The sequence below is a fragment of the Odocoileus virginianus genome, chromosome 7, assembly GCF_023699985.2.
Source record: "Odocoileus virginianus isolate 20LAN1187 ecotype Illinois chromosome 7, Ovbor_1.2, whole genome shotgun sequence".
Lineage (NCBI taxonomy): Eukaryota > Metazoa > Chordata > Mammalia > Artiodactyla > Cervidae > Odocoileus > Odocoileus virginianus.
In genome coordinates, this window is record NC_069680.1 from 21,347,158 (window position 1) to 21,364,523 (window position 17,366).

At 48.1% G+C, this 17,366-nt stretch overlaps 1 protein-coding gene across 1 annotated transcript; it reads right to left on the reverse strand.

The window, feature by feature from the left end:
• Window positions 1–1,689: 1,689 nt before the first annotated feature.
• SFXN4 (sideroflexin 4) lies at window positions 1,690–17,366 on the reverse strand. Its single transcript, XM_020895691.2, has 14 exons — window positions 17,183–17,366; window positions 15,579–15,644; window positions 14,303–14,377; window positions 13,383–13,409; window positions 13,245–13,299; window positions 12,515–12,540; window positions 11,601–11,654; window positions 11,459–11,515; window positions 11,261–11,326; window positions 10,539–10,617; window positions 9,178–9,293; window positions 6,248–6,333; window positions 3,711–3,828; window positions 1,690–2,088 (listed from the first exon to the last, which is right to left on the reverse strand). Exons 1-14 carry the CDS (start codon window positions 17,219–17,221, stop codon window positions 2,011–2,013), a joined length of 942 nt encoding a protein of 313 aa, XP_020751350.2. The 5' UTR covers window positions 17,222–17,366; the 3' UTR covers window positions 1,690–2,010.

Sequence of the window (17,366 nt, forward strand, 5' to 3'; positions counted from 1 at the left end):
TGTGACCTAGGGAAGACTGAAAGCCACAGGTGCAGGTTTTTTTAGATGTATTTTTGGCTGTGGTGGGTCTTCATCACTGCACGCAGGCTTTCTCTGGTTGCGGTGAGCAGAGGCTGCTCTTCATTGCTGTGTGAGGGTCTCTCGCTGCGGTGACTTCTTGTGGAGCATGGGCTTGTAGGCGCACAGACTTCAGTAGTTTCAGCTTCAGGGCTCGAGAGCACAGGCCTAGTTGCTTCACAGCCTGTGGGATCTTCCCAGACCAGAGAGCAAACCGGTGTCCCTAGCACTGCAAGACAGGTTGTTAACCACTGGACCCCCAGGGAAGCCCTGCAGGTGCGTTCTGAGATAACTTGGGGCAGGGTGTGTTAGAAACACCCTCCATCCAGTACACAAACGTGAGTGCCTGCCTACACTGTGCACTGTGCATGATATGGGGCTTCCTTGATGCCAGGACAATGGTTCTCACTCTCAAGATGCACCAGCTGTGGGGGCATAGGGTCAGCAAACAGGCCATGGCATGGCCGTGTGGCAAATGCTAGGCGATAGCGCTACGGGAACACACCGGAGGGGCGCCTAATTCAGTCCTGCGAATCCTGGAAGGCTCCCTGGAGAAAAGTGATTGACGTCCAGGTCAGACTTGAAGCCCAGGGAGAGGTTAACCGGGAACAGAGGGAACAGCGTGTGGGAAGGCTCAAAGACACTGATGGACATCAGTCCAGAGTGATGAGCAGGAGTGGCAAGAGAGGAATAAAGTCTTCTACCTGCCGTGGCAAGGAATTTGGACTTGATCCTGGTGTACAAGGCTTTTAAGCAGGTGTGGTTTAGAAGAGCAGGCTGGAAATGGACTGATGCGCAGTACCAGCAGGGGATGCTGTTGGACTGCGCCGTGGTGGTGGTGGACAGAGGGCTGCTGGGTCTACTGAATGGGGCGGGGGGAGGAGGGGAGCAAGGGTGATGCCAGTGGTCCTGACTAAGCCAGTAAGCGGCAGTGCCATTTCCTGAGACTGGGAGGGAAAGATGCTCCCAAATGTATGTCCGGATGGCAAAGTGCAGGAACAGCTGGACGTGGGCCTGTTGCTGAGGGGAGAGCCAGCCCCGTGACAGGGCTGCCCAGAGGGCAGTGGCCGTGTGAACAGCACTGGGGCACGGATGACAGCAGCCTTAGCAGTGGAAGGTGGGGTGGAGAGTGAGGGCAGAAAACTCTTTGCAAAACTTTGGCTGCACAGAGGGGTGTTTGTTTTTTCATGAGCCAAGTGACTCATGCAGTTGAAACGCTCCTGGGGAGAAGCAGAGGAGGGAGGCTGAAGCTGGAGCGGGCAGTGAAGGCGCAGAGCAAGGCCGCGAGGCAACAGGCAGAGTCGGTGGGGCCCAAGCCCAGGACACCACTGATCATGCAGGGAGGAGGGGAGGCTGGCTGTGGGTGGACGGAGGTCAGCAGGCTTCCTGCCAGGAGGCCGAGAGCCTTGGCTTTCACCATGGAGGGCGAGAACGAGTCATCTGCCAGGGAGGAGAAAGGAGGAGCTGGGTAGCAGCTGGCAAAGGTTTTAAGCAGCTGTCCAAACAGGAGTAAGCTGAGAAGGGAAACACCATTGCTTTGGGGGTGGAAGGCCTTCACCCACTCCCCACCAGTGTACCTGGAGGTGGGCTGTGCGTTGGGCACGTGGACCTTTCTCCTTCGTTTTCAAATACTCAACTCTAGACAAGTTTATTGGTGATTTCACAGTATCCTTTCACAGGCTGACAGACAAATAGAAAACCGAATCTTATATCACGCACACATCCCCTTAGCAACCGCACGTGGTGGGTCAGACAGGACAGCCCCCGTTTCTCTTCTTCCATCCAAGCCTGTTAACCCGAGGCAGGACCAGTCTTGTCAGGTGTCATCATAAGCCATCCTGTCGGCACAGACACCTCTGGGGATTCCAGGACCCTTCTGGCGGGTTCTTGAAACTGAAACCTTAGAGGAAGGTTTTCACGCAGGAACCAACCAAATGCAGCTAAAACGCACACCTACACCCCTCTGTTATAGAAGAGTTCTGTTTCTTCTGTTGCCGACTGAATTTCCTTTTCAAGCTCACTGCACTGTATCTAAAAAACAAAGTTAAATTCTTAATATGCATATTCAGTTTTTTTGCCTTAGAAGTTAAAATTTTTTTTTCAGGAGTTTCCAGTGCTCTAGTGGTTAAGACATTAGGATTTGGAGCTTTCACTGCCAGGGGGCCCCGGGTTCAATCTCTGGTCGGGGAACCAAGATCCTGCAACCATGTAGTGTAGGAAAAAAAAAAACAGTTCAGAAAGCATCTATTTCAGTCCAATCTTTTCAGTGATGTCTTAAAAAAAAAAAAAATTAACCTGGAATTCACTGGCAGTTCAGTGGTTAGGACTCCATGTGGTCACTGCTGAGGGCCCAGGTTCAATCCCTGGTCAGGGAACTAAAATCCCACACATTGTGAGGCTTGCAGGATCTTAAGTTCCCTGATTAAGGGCTAAGCCTGGGCCCCTTGCATTGCAAGTTCAGAGTCTTAACTACGAGACCATCAGGAAAGTCCCTTAAAAACTTTCTTTTGGAAAATTTCAAATATAAACAAATGCTGCGGCTCCCACAATGTCTGAGGATGTACCCTGGGCAGGGCCCTGGCAGAACCTCTCAGCCCCGCACTCTATCTGCAGGCCACCCCAGTCAGGACAGGACCACCATTCAGCCACCTCATGCCCACCTTGGATCAACAAGTTATTTTAAACATCCAACAAATGCCAAGACTTGCTTGGTGGGGGTTGGAGGTCAGGGGGTGGTGATGGTGACAGCAACAAGCATTTCAGCCAAGAAATGCCGGAAATCAGTATCTACTACATCAGTCATGTCCTTGCTATCAGCAACAAGCCTTTGCAGAGGTATTATGACCTCCATCTGTCTTTAATAGAAACTAAGCCTCAGAGAGTTTAAGCAGATTGACCAGGGTCATGGATGAGCTGGGAATCTGAGTCCAGGCAGTCTGACTCATCACAGATTATAATATATCCTGCTCTATAGAGCAGCAGAGGCTCCCCAGGTGGCACTAGTGGTAAAGACTTCAAGTGGTAAAGAATCTATCTGCCAATGCAAGAGACAGACTCAGGTTTGATCAAGGTCAGGAAGATCCCCTGGAGAAGGAAATGGCAACCCACTCCAGTAGTCTTGCCTGGGAAATCCCATAGACAGAGAAGCCTGGTGGGCTACAGTACATGGGGCTGCAAAGAGTGGGACGTGACTGAGCACGCACAGAACGGGTGTCACTGGCTGCATGTGAGCACTTAAAATTAAACAGATTAAAACTTCAATCCCTCAGCCACACTAGCTATGTTTCCAGTGCTCAAAAGCCAGCTGTGATGAGGGACTACACATACTGGACAACACATTACAATGTCTCCATCGCTGCGGAAAGCCCTATGGGATGGAGCGTCACTATAGTATCTTATGAAGCTTTAAACTATCTCAAAGTTGTTTTTTTTTTTAATGTCCCAGAAAAACACTTCAGATACACAGTTAAGAAAAACAGAATCCAAAACTGTGCAAGTCATCTGCAGGGTGGGATTATGCGTAAAGGATGTTATTTTGTTTTATTCTTCTGTAAACTTGGCCCGATTTTTTTCAGAGAATGAGTTGCCTCACTCTGATAATGAGGAGAAGTGACACATTTTTTTTTTAGAGGAAGTTGAAGGGGGACACTTACCCGTCTGATCTGTGGGAAGATGCTGAAGGAAACTGGCACCATCAATCCCATGACGAGGATCGTACAAGAAAACTTCAGGGTCCACAGTGACCATGGATTCTGCAGGAAAAACTGGGTCCTGTAAGAAAAAGGTACCAGGGCTTTTAAAATTAATTAAAAAAATTTTTTTAAAAGATGGCTTACTTAAATTTTTATTTATATTTTTGGCCTCACCACAGAGTGCGTGGGGTCTCAGTTCCCCATCCAGGGATCGAACCCAGGCCACCTGCCATGGAAGCTTGGACGAAACCACTGGGCCACCAGGGATGTCCCTCCAGGGCTTTTTTAGAGGCCCGCCCTGGGCTCAAATGGCAGTCAATTGTTTTGTGAGCAGCCGCAGGCCTGGCCTCCGTTCCTAATCACCCCACAACAGGTGATACCAGCAGCCGCACAGATGGAGCAGTCACTACATGTCAGGCCTGGGTCAAGCACTTCACATGCATTTGCTGACCTGCTATCCCCTGACCCTATGAGGTCTATGTTATCATCATCTCCTTCACACCAACAAGAGGACGCAGCCACATCTTCAAATTCTCAAAAGTGAGAGGTCAGATTCTAGGACCTGCGCCCTCCCCTGGACTGTGATGTTCTGACCCTGACCTCTGAGACTGTGGGAAGAAGGAGCAAGAAGCCCAGCCTGGGAAGCCAGAGATCTGGGGTCCTGGGGTCTGGCTGGGGCTCGGCCACCATCAGGTAAATCGCCTTCCCCTTCTGAGCCCTGAGATTTTTCAGAGGCAAAAATGAAAGGGTTGAATCAGAAGGGCCACTGCGGCCACTCCACCTGGGATACTGTCATGAGTGTGGAACGAGGTCCCTTCCAGACACCCCTAAGGCCCACCGGGAAATGAGGACCACCTCTCCCCACCAGGCAGGTGGTACCATTGTGCAGGCCTTGGAGGATGAACCTCTAGATCCCAGCTTTCCCAGTATCCCCCACGCTGAGGTCAGCCAGAGAAGAGCAGGGGGACCCAACCCTGGAGAAGTCCCCACACCCACACAGCTGGATTGACCATGGGAAGTAAGAGTTGGACAGAACACTGCTGCTTCCTGAAATGCACTCTTTGTGTGGTTCAAGCAGAGGCTTTCTAGCTCAGCAGCCCAGACAGAGCAGGCTGGGCCAGCATCAGGCAGGTGACCCCTCCTGGACCAATAGGATCCTTTCCCAGGAGTTTGTGAACTGTGTGGAAGACACTCCCTACCCTCAACCCCCCAAGGTTTGCTGTGTTTTTCTCTCTCATCAAGACACTGTAAGGACTTCCCTAGTGGTCTAGTGATTAAGGGGCTTCCCAGGTGGCGCTAGTGCTAAAGAACCTGCCTGCCAATATAGGTTAGACATAAGAGACATGGGTTCAATCCTTGAGTTGGAAAGATCCCCTGGTGGAGGGCATGGCAACCCACTCCAGTATTCCACCTTCCAATGCAGCCGGTTTGATCCCTGGTTGGGGAATTAAGGTCCCATATGCTGTGGGGTATGGCCAAAAATTAAAAAAAAAAAAAGACACTGCAAGGATACCAGTTGGGAGGTGGCCACAGTCACATGTCAACATGAAGAAGCCAATGTACAGAGGGAAAGGAGGAAGACAACAGCCACAAAGAAGAAGAGAGGACTGTCCTGCACAAGAGTTCTGATCAGCTCCCGCAGGCCACCCCGCCTGCCCCGTTCCTGGTATCTAAACCAACGCCTCTCCTCCTGCCCTAAGCTGCTTTCTGCAAGTGGGGCCTCTCATACTAGCTGACCCCAGGCTCTCCTCCTAACAGGCCATGGCAGGGATTTCCCTGGTTGTCCAGTGGTTAAGATGCAGTGCTCCTAATACAGGGGGCCAGGGTTTGATCTGTGGTTGAGGAATTAGATCCACAAGCCACAGCCAAAAGATCCTGCATGCCACAAGTAAGAGCTGGCACGGCCAAATGAATAAATATTAAAATAAAAAAATAAAGGAATGGCAGTCAACTGATTCTGGGCCACTTAAGCTAATTTAACACATGCTTGGAACGAAGAGGGGAAAGAGACTTGGGCAACATCCATAGCACATGAGAGCTGGGAAAGTAAAGTGAAAAAGTGAAAGTGTTAGCCACTCAGTCATGTCTGACTCTGTGTGACCCCATGGACTATAGCCTGCCAGGCTCTTTTCTGTTGCTGAAATTCTCCAGGCAAGAATACTGGAGTGAGTTGCCAGGCCCCGCAAATCCTCCAAACTCATCTTTCTATCAACAGAAATGAGGACTCGAGCCTCAGCAGGTGCAGGGACACGCCCAAGGAGTAACTGAGGACAGAGCCTGGGGGAGAGTCCAGGTTTGTTGGAATGTGCACATCAGGATTTCCACACCTGCCCTAAATCAATCCTACCATCTTAATGGTGATGAAGACTGTTTAGAAGAAAGATTCCTAAAGGACCTTCTTCCCATCCCGCTCATCAGATTCAGTATTTGACAAATTTTATACAATTTTGATGGTCAACATGTTTATTCCTTCCTGGGGATATAAGCATACCTCTTACCTTTTAAAAAAGTATGCGAAGACTTCAGGAATAAACGCAGAGGTCCCAAACAGCACAACTCTGGATGTTGCTGTATCTCTAACGGCCTAGTGGAAAGGAAAAGAAAGCAGCTTAGCACATGGAGCAGGACGAGTTCCAGGGATCTTGCAGCTCATGACAGAGACTGGCAAACTGCCATTCTCCCCTCTCTGCACGTGCAAAGAGCTGGAAGCAGCGCTTGACCTGCACATGTACAGAAAATGCCTGGAGTTGGTGCCTGGAGTGACCGGAGATGAAAGTAACCTCTCCATGACTCCACAATGGTCTCCATCACTCCCACCAACCACCCCAAATAAAACATTAATTACAAGCAGAAGCAGCTGACAGACAAATCCTTACTTAGAACCAAATGGCAGTCCCTTTGCTAGAAAAGCTTGATTTACCACTGAGGACATCGCCACATTTTTCTTTCAGTCCAGGATTCTGCCACCCACCTTCCTCTCCTAAACCGCCCCCAGTTAATCCCACTCCTTCCAGTAGGGGAAGCCCAGCTCTCAGTGCACTGGCATGGCATCATGTCCGCATGTAACATGCATGAGTCTGCCTGCATGCTCCCATCTTTTGCTTGTGTGATGAACAGTGTATTATAAAATTGTATTTTGCATAAACATATATGTATAGTCTATACCATGTTGCCATCTTTTCTATAATATAAGTCACTCTCTATATTGAACCTTTAAACATATCACTGACAGTACGGGTTATATGCACAAAATCACGTGTACTCAAGGGCAATATTGGAGATGTACAAGGGAAATTCTGACTATAGATGACACTTGCATTGGAACGTCAGAACCCGACCTCTGGGTAAGACACAACTCTACACGCTGAGTATAAGATAGACAGGCACTCTGCCCACCCTGCCCTCCCCTGAAATCTGTTCTGTGCACTTCCGGCCTCCTGTGACTCCGTGGATACAGCCCATCGTCCAGGCTTCTCTGCTGTGGCCCACGTGCCTGTTTTCTGCCTAGGACACTAATGCTCAGCTCATCTGATCCCCTGCAGGAATGCCCTTCCCCCACGAGGACAGAGGGCTGCAAGAAGGGTGTGGCTTTTAAAAATAACCTTTCAGGAATACAAGATAAGGTCGCTCAAAGAAGAAAAGAGTGGTAGCTGAGCCTGGAGTGTTTCGGCGTCAGCAGTGCAAGGCCAGCCTCTCTCCATTTGTCTTGTGTGGAAGGGAAGACATTCCAAACCAGACACCGGTCATAAGACACTGCGAGATGCATGGCAGCCTGCAACTGAGTAGCCAACACAGCCAGGCAAAGGAAAACAGTGTGGACTAGGCTCCTGAAATCTAATCAAAGGTGCTCTATTACAATCAGATATTGCTGGTTACGCAGTTTCTGAAATTTTAGCTGAAGAAAAGAAATCTTCTGATGACAGGGAAGTGATAAAAGAATGACCACGCTTACGCACGGTCACAGACACTATTCTTAAGATCAACTTTTTTTTTAAGATCACCAAACCTTTCTTTCACCCTAAATTGGCCGTGTTGCAAACAAGGAAGCTCCTCTCAATAAGATGGGCTAGATAACTGGGTAGCTAGCAGGGCCCGAGGCTCCCTCCCAGCCCCTGGAGAGAAGCGATGCTGACCGGTGAGGGGTGGGTCTCCAGAGCCCAGCACAGCACCGGAGAGGCGGGAGGTGCTGAAGAACAACTTGGGGATTAAACATTCGCTCTCGTGCTTCTCACCGTGCTCTGCAGTTAAAATTCATTTGAAGAAAAATGCCAACACACATCCACACACAGAGTTGTACGTACACAGGCGGTCAGAGTGGCATCAAGGACAACAGCCAAAAATTGGACACAATCCAAATGTCCATCGCCTGGGGAGCAGACAAGCAAAACGTGGTACAGTGGAAGACTACTCGGCAATAAAAAGCCACGCACCACCAGTGTGTTAAAAGATGAATGAACCTCAAAAGTCAAAGAGGCCAGACACAAAAATACTGTGAGTCACTCGTATGCAACTTCTAGAAAAGGCAAAACAATGAAGACATAAAGCAGATCAGTGTTGCCCTAGGGCTGCAGGTGGGAGGGGGAGTGACTGAAACAGAATTCTGTTTCACCCGACAGACTTTTCAGGGGGATGAAAATGTTCTAAAATCGGACTGTGGTGGGACTTGCCTGGTGGTCCAAGGGCTAAGACTGTCCTCCCAGTCTTGGTCAATCCCTGGTCAGGGAACTAGATCCCACAAGCTGCAACAAAGAGTTTCCGCGTGCTGCAACTAAGACCCAATACAGCCAAATAATAAACATTTAAATAATAATAAAATAAATCTCGATATATATATATATATATATATATATATATATATATATTTGGGTTCTCTGGTAGCTCAGCTGGTAAAGAATCAGACTACAATACAGGAGATCCCAGTTCAATTCCTGGGTGGGAAGATCCGCTGGAAAAGGTGGCACTAGTGGTAAAGAAGTCGCCTGCTAAGGCAGGAGACAGAAGAGACGTGGGTTCAATCCTTGGCTTAGGAAGATCCTCTGGAAGAGGAGGGTGTGGCAACCGACTCCAGTATTCTTGCCTGGAGAATCCCACAGACAGAGGAGTCTGGTGGGCTACAGTCCATAGGGTTCCAAAAAAGTCGGACATGACTGAAGCGACTTAGCACAGCACACACTTAATGTATTTATATAGATGACTGAAAGATAGATGGCCAGATATTCTATTGGTTCTGTTTCTCTGGAGAACCCAGATACTGCATCACCTTTTAAACATCAGAGTGCAAATGTGAACTCTGTCTGAGCACCATGAGAAAAGACAGATAAGAAAAGGCTGAAGGGAGATGTGAATTTGTTACCAGCTCTCAGACTGACAATTAACTTCTTTGCCCCAAAGGCAAGCAGCTTGCAGCTTCATGGCATGCGTCCCCTACCTTTGTCCCGGCTTTTCTGGAATAACCTATGACATTGCCTTCCTTGTCCATGACCTCGATCCCGCGCACGGGCTCCAAACTTCGGGAGGCAATCACGTTCATCCCACTGAGCTGGGCTGTGGACGTAAAGAAGGAAAGAGAGGGATGAGTGTGGGTCCAGTGAAGAGGCATGTCTTCGAGGGTCACGCCTCTTTCTCTGATGGGTGCGCTTTGCCGATCCATGGGCAGTTACTTGACACATACAAGGTCAGCTCTCTCCTGGGCTGTGGAGCAGGGGTCAGAACTGCTGGCCTCTTGGTCTTGGATCCTGACTACAACCCAGCCCCAGGTCCCGACACCCGTGACGGGATTCCCAGAAGAACCCCGGGGCCTTTGAAATATGCCTGCCTTCTTTGTTGAAGCTGGCTTGACCCAGTTTCTGTAACATAATTTCCCAGATTTTACCACTGACCTAATTCTGCCAGCTCTTCAAGCTGCTTTGATTTCCAAGCCCAAATGCTGAGGGTGAATTACTGAACTTGCAGGCTGGCAAATTTAAAACAGTTGGTTACTATCTCTGTCCCTCCCTTGGAGTCAGACTACTGGTTTGAAATCCCCAAGACTACTACTTCCTCCCTGTGTAACCCTAGAAAATCTCCCTAACCACCCCTTGCCTCAGTCTTTTCATCTGTCAGTGGGGATAATATTACCTGCCTCTAAGTTGTTGTCAAGATTCAGTGAAATAATATATGGACAAGGCTTGTACAATCTTTACAAAGAGATGGAGACATAGAGAACGGATGTGCGGACACAGAGAGAGATGGGGAGAGGGGAGCGAACTGGGAGATTGGGGTTGACATATATACATTTCCATGTGTAAAACAGAGAGCTAGTGGGAAGCTGCTCTTTAGCACAAGAGCTTAGCTCAGTGCTCTGTGATGACCTGGAGGGGTGGGATGGGGGCAGTGGGAAGGAGGTTCAAGACGGAGGGTAAATGTGTATACACGCACACACACACACACACACACAGAGACACACATATAGTGATTCACTTAGCTGTACAGCAGAAACGAACATTGTAAAGCAATTATATTCCAAGAAAAAATTTTAAAAATAAAAAATACTAATTGGAGTGTATTTGTTATAAATAATATATATTTATTTATATAAATATAAATAAATGAAATGTAATTTGTGTTTCCAGGTTTGTGTTTATCCTTTGACAACTAAAGGGGATATCTACAGAGAAAGCATCATTTCTCAAACCGAAGACCCCATCTGGACCTGGGGGCACCAGCAAGCTGTAAATGGTGGCTCTCACCAACTGCAGTGAGGCCCAGGGACTGGGGTATCCCTGAAGATGGAGGCAGGCTCCTGCTTACCGAGAATGATGACGGGAATAACATTTCTGCTCAGAACGCTATTCATTGAAAGCTTTACTTGGAGCAAACGAGGGAATAGCTAGAAAACGAGAGAGACAAATCATTATTGCGTGGGACCAGCAGAGAGCTGGTGTCAACCTAGTTCCTGTTACAGGGCAGGACCCTGCAAGTGTCTCCACATATTTCTTGTTTTAATTCCTGCAACACTGAAGTGCTTTCCCTGATCATCAGAGGAACGCTTAGAGATTTAGGCTACAGAATGTGTCCAGAGTCACTAAGATGTTAAGAATTTGACCCAAGAGGTGAACCCAGGCTCACCAGACTCTTTTAGTCTACATTCACTCATTACAGTATCCTGACATTAAAAGCAACACATAATTTGTATAACATGTTTACAAACATGACATTATTCTTTTTTTTTGGTCGCATAGTGCTGCATATGGGATCTTAGTTCCCTGACCTAAGGGAACTACACCCCCTGCAGTGGAAGTTCAGAGTCTTAACCACTGGACCACCAGTCAAGTCCCCTGAATTAATTTTTTTAAAGAAAGATAACAGTACTGAGTCCGTGCCTAGAAACTTAGAAAAAAAAAAATCACATAATTTTGGGGTTATAGGATTACAGGTAACTTTGATTTTCTTCTTTACTTTCTAAATTCAGTTAGAACATAAAATTTTGATTCTGAGGAATAAAAGATTTGACACATTTTAAAAATACATACGCCCAAAAAAGTTGAAGATACAATCACTCCTGCACCTAGTAATAAGCTCTCATGTGCACGACGATCCTAGGGAAAAACAAAGGTTCATATTTAGCAAATGCCACAGTTCTACCCAGGAAAGATAATTCCAACAAACACACAAAATCGCCAAAAGAAACACTGTGAAACTGCATGGGCTCTGGGCCACGTGATACTCACATAACTTGCATTTCCATTGATGATGTTGAAGACTGTACTGTAGGTGTAGAAGGAGGCCTACAGGAAGACAGAGGCTAACACGTCACATTTTGGTTTCAAGTTCAACAAAATTCAATAATTCTGAAATAGAAAGAACTGCTACCTGAGGTAAAATCATGGACTTCAGACTTTTCACCGGCAGCATTGACAGAAATAGCTGTAAAGAAAGTAAAGCAGATACAGACTACTATATATAAAATAAAAAAGGACCTACTGTGTAGTACAGGGAACAATACCCAAGATCTTGTGATAACCTACAATGGAAAAGAATCTGAGAAAGAATACATATAAAATGAATCACTCTGCAGTAAACCTGGAACACTGTAAATGAAGTACACTTCAATTAAAGAAAATAAAGCAGAGCTGAGAGCGTCTTGGGCGGGAGGGAAGGCTTGTGGCACACAGAACCTCCCCAGGGAGATGTAGAACTGAGTCCCCAAGAGCAGGGGCAAGAAGCGGAAGATGTGGATGCCTGGGGCTAGTGGCCCGTGGACAGGTGGTGTTGGATGGGCCCCCATGGGCAGTGAGAGCCCAGCGGTGCCTCACTCTGGTCCCCGTCTCCAGACATGCAATCGAACAGGGTGGCTGAGAAGCGTCATTTTAATTTATTTTAAATTAAACTTGCAGGGGGCAGAGCCAAGGTGGGCAGCTTCACTGCGGGTGATTCTGGGTCCCAGGGGAGGGCCTGCCTGATTGGCGGGGAGGGGGCTTGGGGCGAGGAGGTGATAGCCAGTGACATGGGCCTGTGCCATGGAGTATGTCCTAACTCATCAACCTCCTCCTTAGCGCTTGGCACATGGTAGGTATTCAAAGAAAGGGTTACCTTGCGACATTGTGTATCTTCAACAGGCCCTGATGCCCGGGGGGATCAGTAGGGGTGGGGTGTGGACAAGGGTCAGAGGTGAGAGGTCCTAACCATCTATCAGGCAGTCAATGGACAGGGACCCAGAGCTTAGGAGATGGATGGACGTCCTCCTGACCCCTTGGCTTCTTAGTGGTGAATGGCAGCTTACTCACCGTGGGTGCCGTGAAAGGCAGGAGAGCTGGCAAGAAAGACAAGAGGGTCAGTGATGGCAGAGAGGGTGGAAAACCACCTACCCTGAAGCCTCTTCTCAGGCCCGGGAGTCAAAGGATATTTTTTACGCACTTTTCTTTCTAATAAAAATAATAACTACATGCATAAGGCAAAACTTAAAACCAGCACAGCAGAGGAAGACCTGACCAGGCTTTCTCTCATTGAGGGTAAGTGGTCACTTGTTGCAAATCTTTGTTCATCCTTCTAGGTGAATTCAATACATCTGTGACACTGTGACTTATAACAAGACACACGTATTTGCTCTTCATCCCTATCCCTGGCCCAGAGATCCTAAAACCCTTGAAATTTCCTAAGTGAGAAGGGCGATAAAGGTAAAAGGAGTGTCTCTTATTCTTTTCTTTAAAATTTATTTGGCTGCACCAGGTCTTAGCTGTGGCACACAGGATCTAGTTCCCTGGTTGAGGATCGAACCTGGGCCTCCTGCATTGACAGCATGGAGTCTTAGCCACTGGACCACCCAGGAAGTCCCAAGTGCCTCTCATTCTTCAAAGCAAGCCCCTTTCAACCACACCTGAGATAATGTCAATACGGTGACTTTGGGAAAGCACCGAAGGATGGGGCTCGTTGCCAGGGGAACCAACCACATGACTTGGAGGGAGGCAAGGTTTTCTAAAGGTTACAAACCACTTGTGAAAATTAGAATCAACTCACCTGCAGGTCGAAAAGGACCAGGGATTAGCCTGCTATTGTCAGGATGCACTGTGGACTTCAGAAGGGTAAACACAAAGGTGAGTCTGATGTTTGGTTTTGTTATTTTAGGCTAAAAATTAGGATGGGGCTGAAACTTACAAGACTTCTCTTCCAAGCTTCTTGTATCTAAAAAGAGAAAGACCAAGCAATAGTTTTTAAAGGTGGCCCGGCAGCCAAAATAGCTCCTCTCCAGTTTCATTTGTGGTACCACCTTTGCTCCACCTTTCAGGGAGTGAAGGGTGAACTGTTTTCTACCACGGGGGCAGAGCAGATCAAAATAAGTAAATCAAATGAATGAATTAACAAGAAGCAAAAAGAAGAGCCACATGAAAATGACCAAAACATTAAAAAGGCCCCCAAGTTTGTGACTTTGGAGAGGCCAACATCTAACTTGCCCCTTGGGGGAGTCCTTGAAAGCCGCCAGCCTCCCCCGGCTCAGAGCAGAGCAGGCTGTGTGCAAACCACGCTATTAGCCAAGTCACTGTAAGAGAGCCAGGTGTGAGTTCAAAGGCCCCAACAAGTTCTTAGAAAAACCAAGTTAAACATGCGAGCTTTCCGCAGGCTGCCTCAAGGGATTGATGTTTGTGGGCTCTGGAAAGCCCCATTCGCTGCAAGGTAGATAACAAACACTGGGCTTAAGTCTTTGCGCAGGGGCTGTAACCCCGCCCCCTAACACTGCTTCTAACAGGGAGCAGATTCTGACGTCAGAGGCCTGCGAGAATTCTGCAATTTGCCATGGGGCTCAGGAGTCAGCTACAGAGAATAGATACTGTAACTGCCAATCTCTGTTGCACAGGAAGAACCCTATGCTTTTTTCCCTTAATACTAGTTCCTAACAGTAGTAACTCATATTCATCTGGCTTACAAGAAGGAATCCTAACTATATTTTAAAAGCTAACCCAACTGAGCAGTGTTTACGATGCCAAAATACCACCTGATTTCAGACCATGCAGTTAGAATCACCTGAAGGCACCCAAGCCCAGCTTTGAGCCAAGCACACCTGGAAACAAGAAACATACCCTTTTGTCCTCAAAGTCACCTCTGGATGCATCTTCATTTGTTAACAAGAGTTGCCTCGATTTTTCTATTTTTTCCTATAATTAGATATAAAGAAATCAAGCAATGATCTCAACTTCAGATTTATCCACAGATTTAAGAATCAGGTGCTTACTAACACCTGATTTAAATTTTTTTTTTTTACTTCTCCAAGAGGCTTGCAGGATCTTAATTCTTGACCAGGGATTGAACCCACACTCTCAGTATTCCACTGCATGAATATACCATTTTATATTTTTCTATTTCCCTACTGATGTGCATTCAGCTTGTTTCCTGTTTTTCTCTATTATAAACAAAACGACAGGAAACATTTATTTGAGCACAAAGATGGGAGTGTCCCTGTGGATCTGGCTGTAAGTGTCATTGCTGGTCTCTCACGAAGGGTTTCTCTTCCTCTTCATCCCTCAGCCACACCTGGTTCAAACTCTCATCTTTCACTTAGATAACTGAGTCATCCCCTGCACTGATCATAGTCTGGGTCCCTGTGGTTACTTGTCAGATGGCTAAGTAAAAATCCCTCTTGTCTGAATGATACACAAGGACCTTCCAGAACTGTCTGGTTCCCCTGAGTTAAAAGACCCAGTATTGGGTGACCTGGCCCCTGCCCCCCTCCCCTTTGCTCACAGTCCCGTCTTCCTAACAGTTCCTCCCTGGCCCACCCTCCCTCCCTCCCAGCCTTCTTTAAATAACCTCCCCCAATTCCCCGCTACACCTTGCCCTTGGAGCCCTGAGTCAAGGTCTGAGACTAGCTTTGCTAGTCTGTCCTCCATCACCAGGGAGATTTGTTTTGATTCCCTTTGAAACCACCAGTACCAGGCCCAGGGTTTGGTTGGTTGGTGTTGTTTAGTTGCTAAGTCATGTCCAACTCTTTCGTGGCCCCAGGGACTGTAGCCTGCCAGCCTTCTCTGTCCATGGGATTTTCTAGGCAAGAATACTGGAGTGGGTTGTCACTTCTCCAGGGGATCTTCCAAACCCAGGAATCGAACCTGTGTCTCCTGCATTGCAGGTGGATTGTCTACCACTGAGTCACTCGCCTGGGAAGCCAGGATTTGGTACTACCTGTTAAATGGATTGCTCTTATGTAGCAACCTTCCAATCTCAAGTTCATTCACAAGAAATAAAAACATGATACTATACATGGATTCTGCTATTTCAACTGCTTTGAAAAGAGACATACAGCCTTCACATTTCAGAATAAAATGTGAAATTCACTATTTCTGAAAACAAGAAAATACTTACAATTGAAAGGACCAAATTCGTAGGATCCAACAAGTCTGTCCACTGAAGAACTCTTTGAATAAAAGACTTGAGAGGGGCAGGAGCACCAGAGAGGTTAATGGCAGCAGAAAAATAAAAACAGGTAATAATAACAGTTAACAATATTTTTAGAACCTCATAGGGCCTTCTCCTTGCAGCATCTGCTAGAATCCTCACAACATCCCCATCCTACAGGTGAAGACACTGAAGCTTCCAAGGGCTCATGAATGTACCCAAGGAAGCCCAACCAGGAAATGACCCAATGGCCTATGCTCTTCACCTCAAATTGCTGTTGAGGGTTACCAGCCCAGACTCTGGGGTCAAATGGACCTATGTTCACACCCCACATATCACCTTGAAGCACTGCCTAGAAAGGTCTCAATCCTTCTAGATTCCTAGAAAGGAATCTGTTTCTTCACACCCCATGGGTGGTTACAAGGCTTGCATGCGTGCTCAGTCATGTTGTTAAAACCCTAAGGACTGTAGCGCGCCAGGCTCCTCTGTCCATGGGATTCTCCAGGCAAGACCACTGGAGTGAGTTGCCATGCACTCCTCCAGGGGATCTTCCTGATGCAGGGATCAAACCGGAGTCTCCCGCATTGCAGCAGATTCTCTACCAAAGCCACCTGCGAAGACCAGTTATAAGGCTTAACTCCAGTCATAAAAAACTGGATACTCCAGTGAAGGCTCAATACAGGCAGTTTGGTTCACATGTGGAGAAAGAAGGCCTGGTTTGCTCCCTAAAGCCCCCAAACTTTGCAGTGATTCCCGCTGAGAGGCCTGGCTCTGCTAGGACAACTTGAGTTCCCTGTCCTTGCCTTTCCCACCTAAGAGAACCGAGAGAGGCTCTGCTCTAGGTCAAGGCGGAAAGAAAACACTCTAGAAACGTGCTGTCCAATTAACCACATGTGGCCAGGCCAATTTCAGATGTGCTGTATGTGGAAACCATACATAAAGACTTCCTACAGAAAAGGATGCAAGAAATCTCATTTATAATTTTTTATCCCAATTACATGTTGAAATGTTAATATTTTGTTTCTACTGAGCTAAATGCAATATATTATTAAAATTAAAATGTGAAAAGTCATATAGTTTTAATGTGACTACTAGAAAATTTGGAATTACCCACGTGGCTCCATATTACTTCTATTGGACAGTGCCTCCTGGCCACTGCCTGGAGGCGGGGCTTCCCGCAGCCCTGAATCTCACGGTCGGGCGGCTGAGCCTACAGACTCCCGGGGAGGACCCGTTTTGTGCCTCTCCAGCCTGGTGCTCAGCAACAGCCTAGGCAGCAGGAGCGGACCCCCGAGGGGTACGGAGTGACTCCTGGTTCGTGCGATCTGCAGGGTGACACTGTGTTACCTACCCTCCCTAGCCAAGCCTGCGGCAGAGGCGACGCACGCTAACAGCCGTGGCCGTCGGCATCCTGCAAGCCTGGCTTTCCTTTCGTTCCCTCCCGGGGTCTGAGACGGGAAGGTGGGTGCTGCGACCACGTGGCCTGCCCAAGGTCACGGCGGCCAGCGGCGACTCCAGGCCGCGCGGCCCGCGCCCTCCCCGCCCCTAGCCGCGCCGGGCCCGGGCCGTACTTGGCGTTCGGTGATCCAGAAGCGCACGTTGGGCTCCATGCGGGCGGCGGCGCCGCTGCACCCTGGGAGCCGCCCGGCCCCCCGCGCTTCTTCCTCCTCTTCCGGGCTCCTCTTCCTGGGACCTTAAGAGCTGCCAGGAAAGGCCGCGGCGGCCGGGCCTGGCGGGGAGGAGGAGCCGAGCGGC

Excerpts from the sequence above, each read along its gene's own strand:
- SFXN4 (XM_020895691.2), bottom strand. The coding sequence starts at position 17,221 with ATGGAGCCCAACGTGCGCTTCTGGATCACCGAACGCCAA. Across the intron at positions 11,327-11,458 it reads TCAATGGAAATGCAAGTTAT|GATCGTCGTGCACATGAGAG; the intron begins GTGAGTATCACG and ends GTTTTTCCCTAG. Across the intron at positions 6,334-9,177 it reads CCAGAAAAGCCGGGACAAAG|GCCGTTAGAGATACAGCAAC; the intron begins GTAGGGGACGCA and ends CCTTTCCACTAG.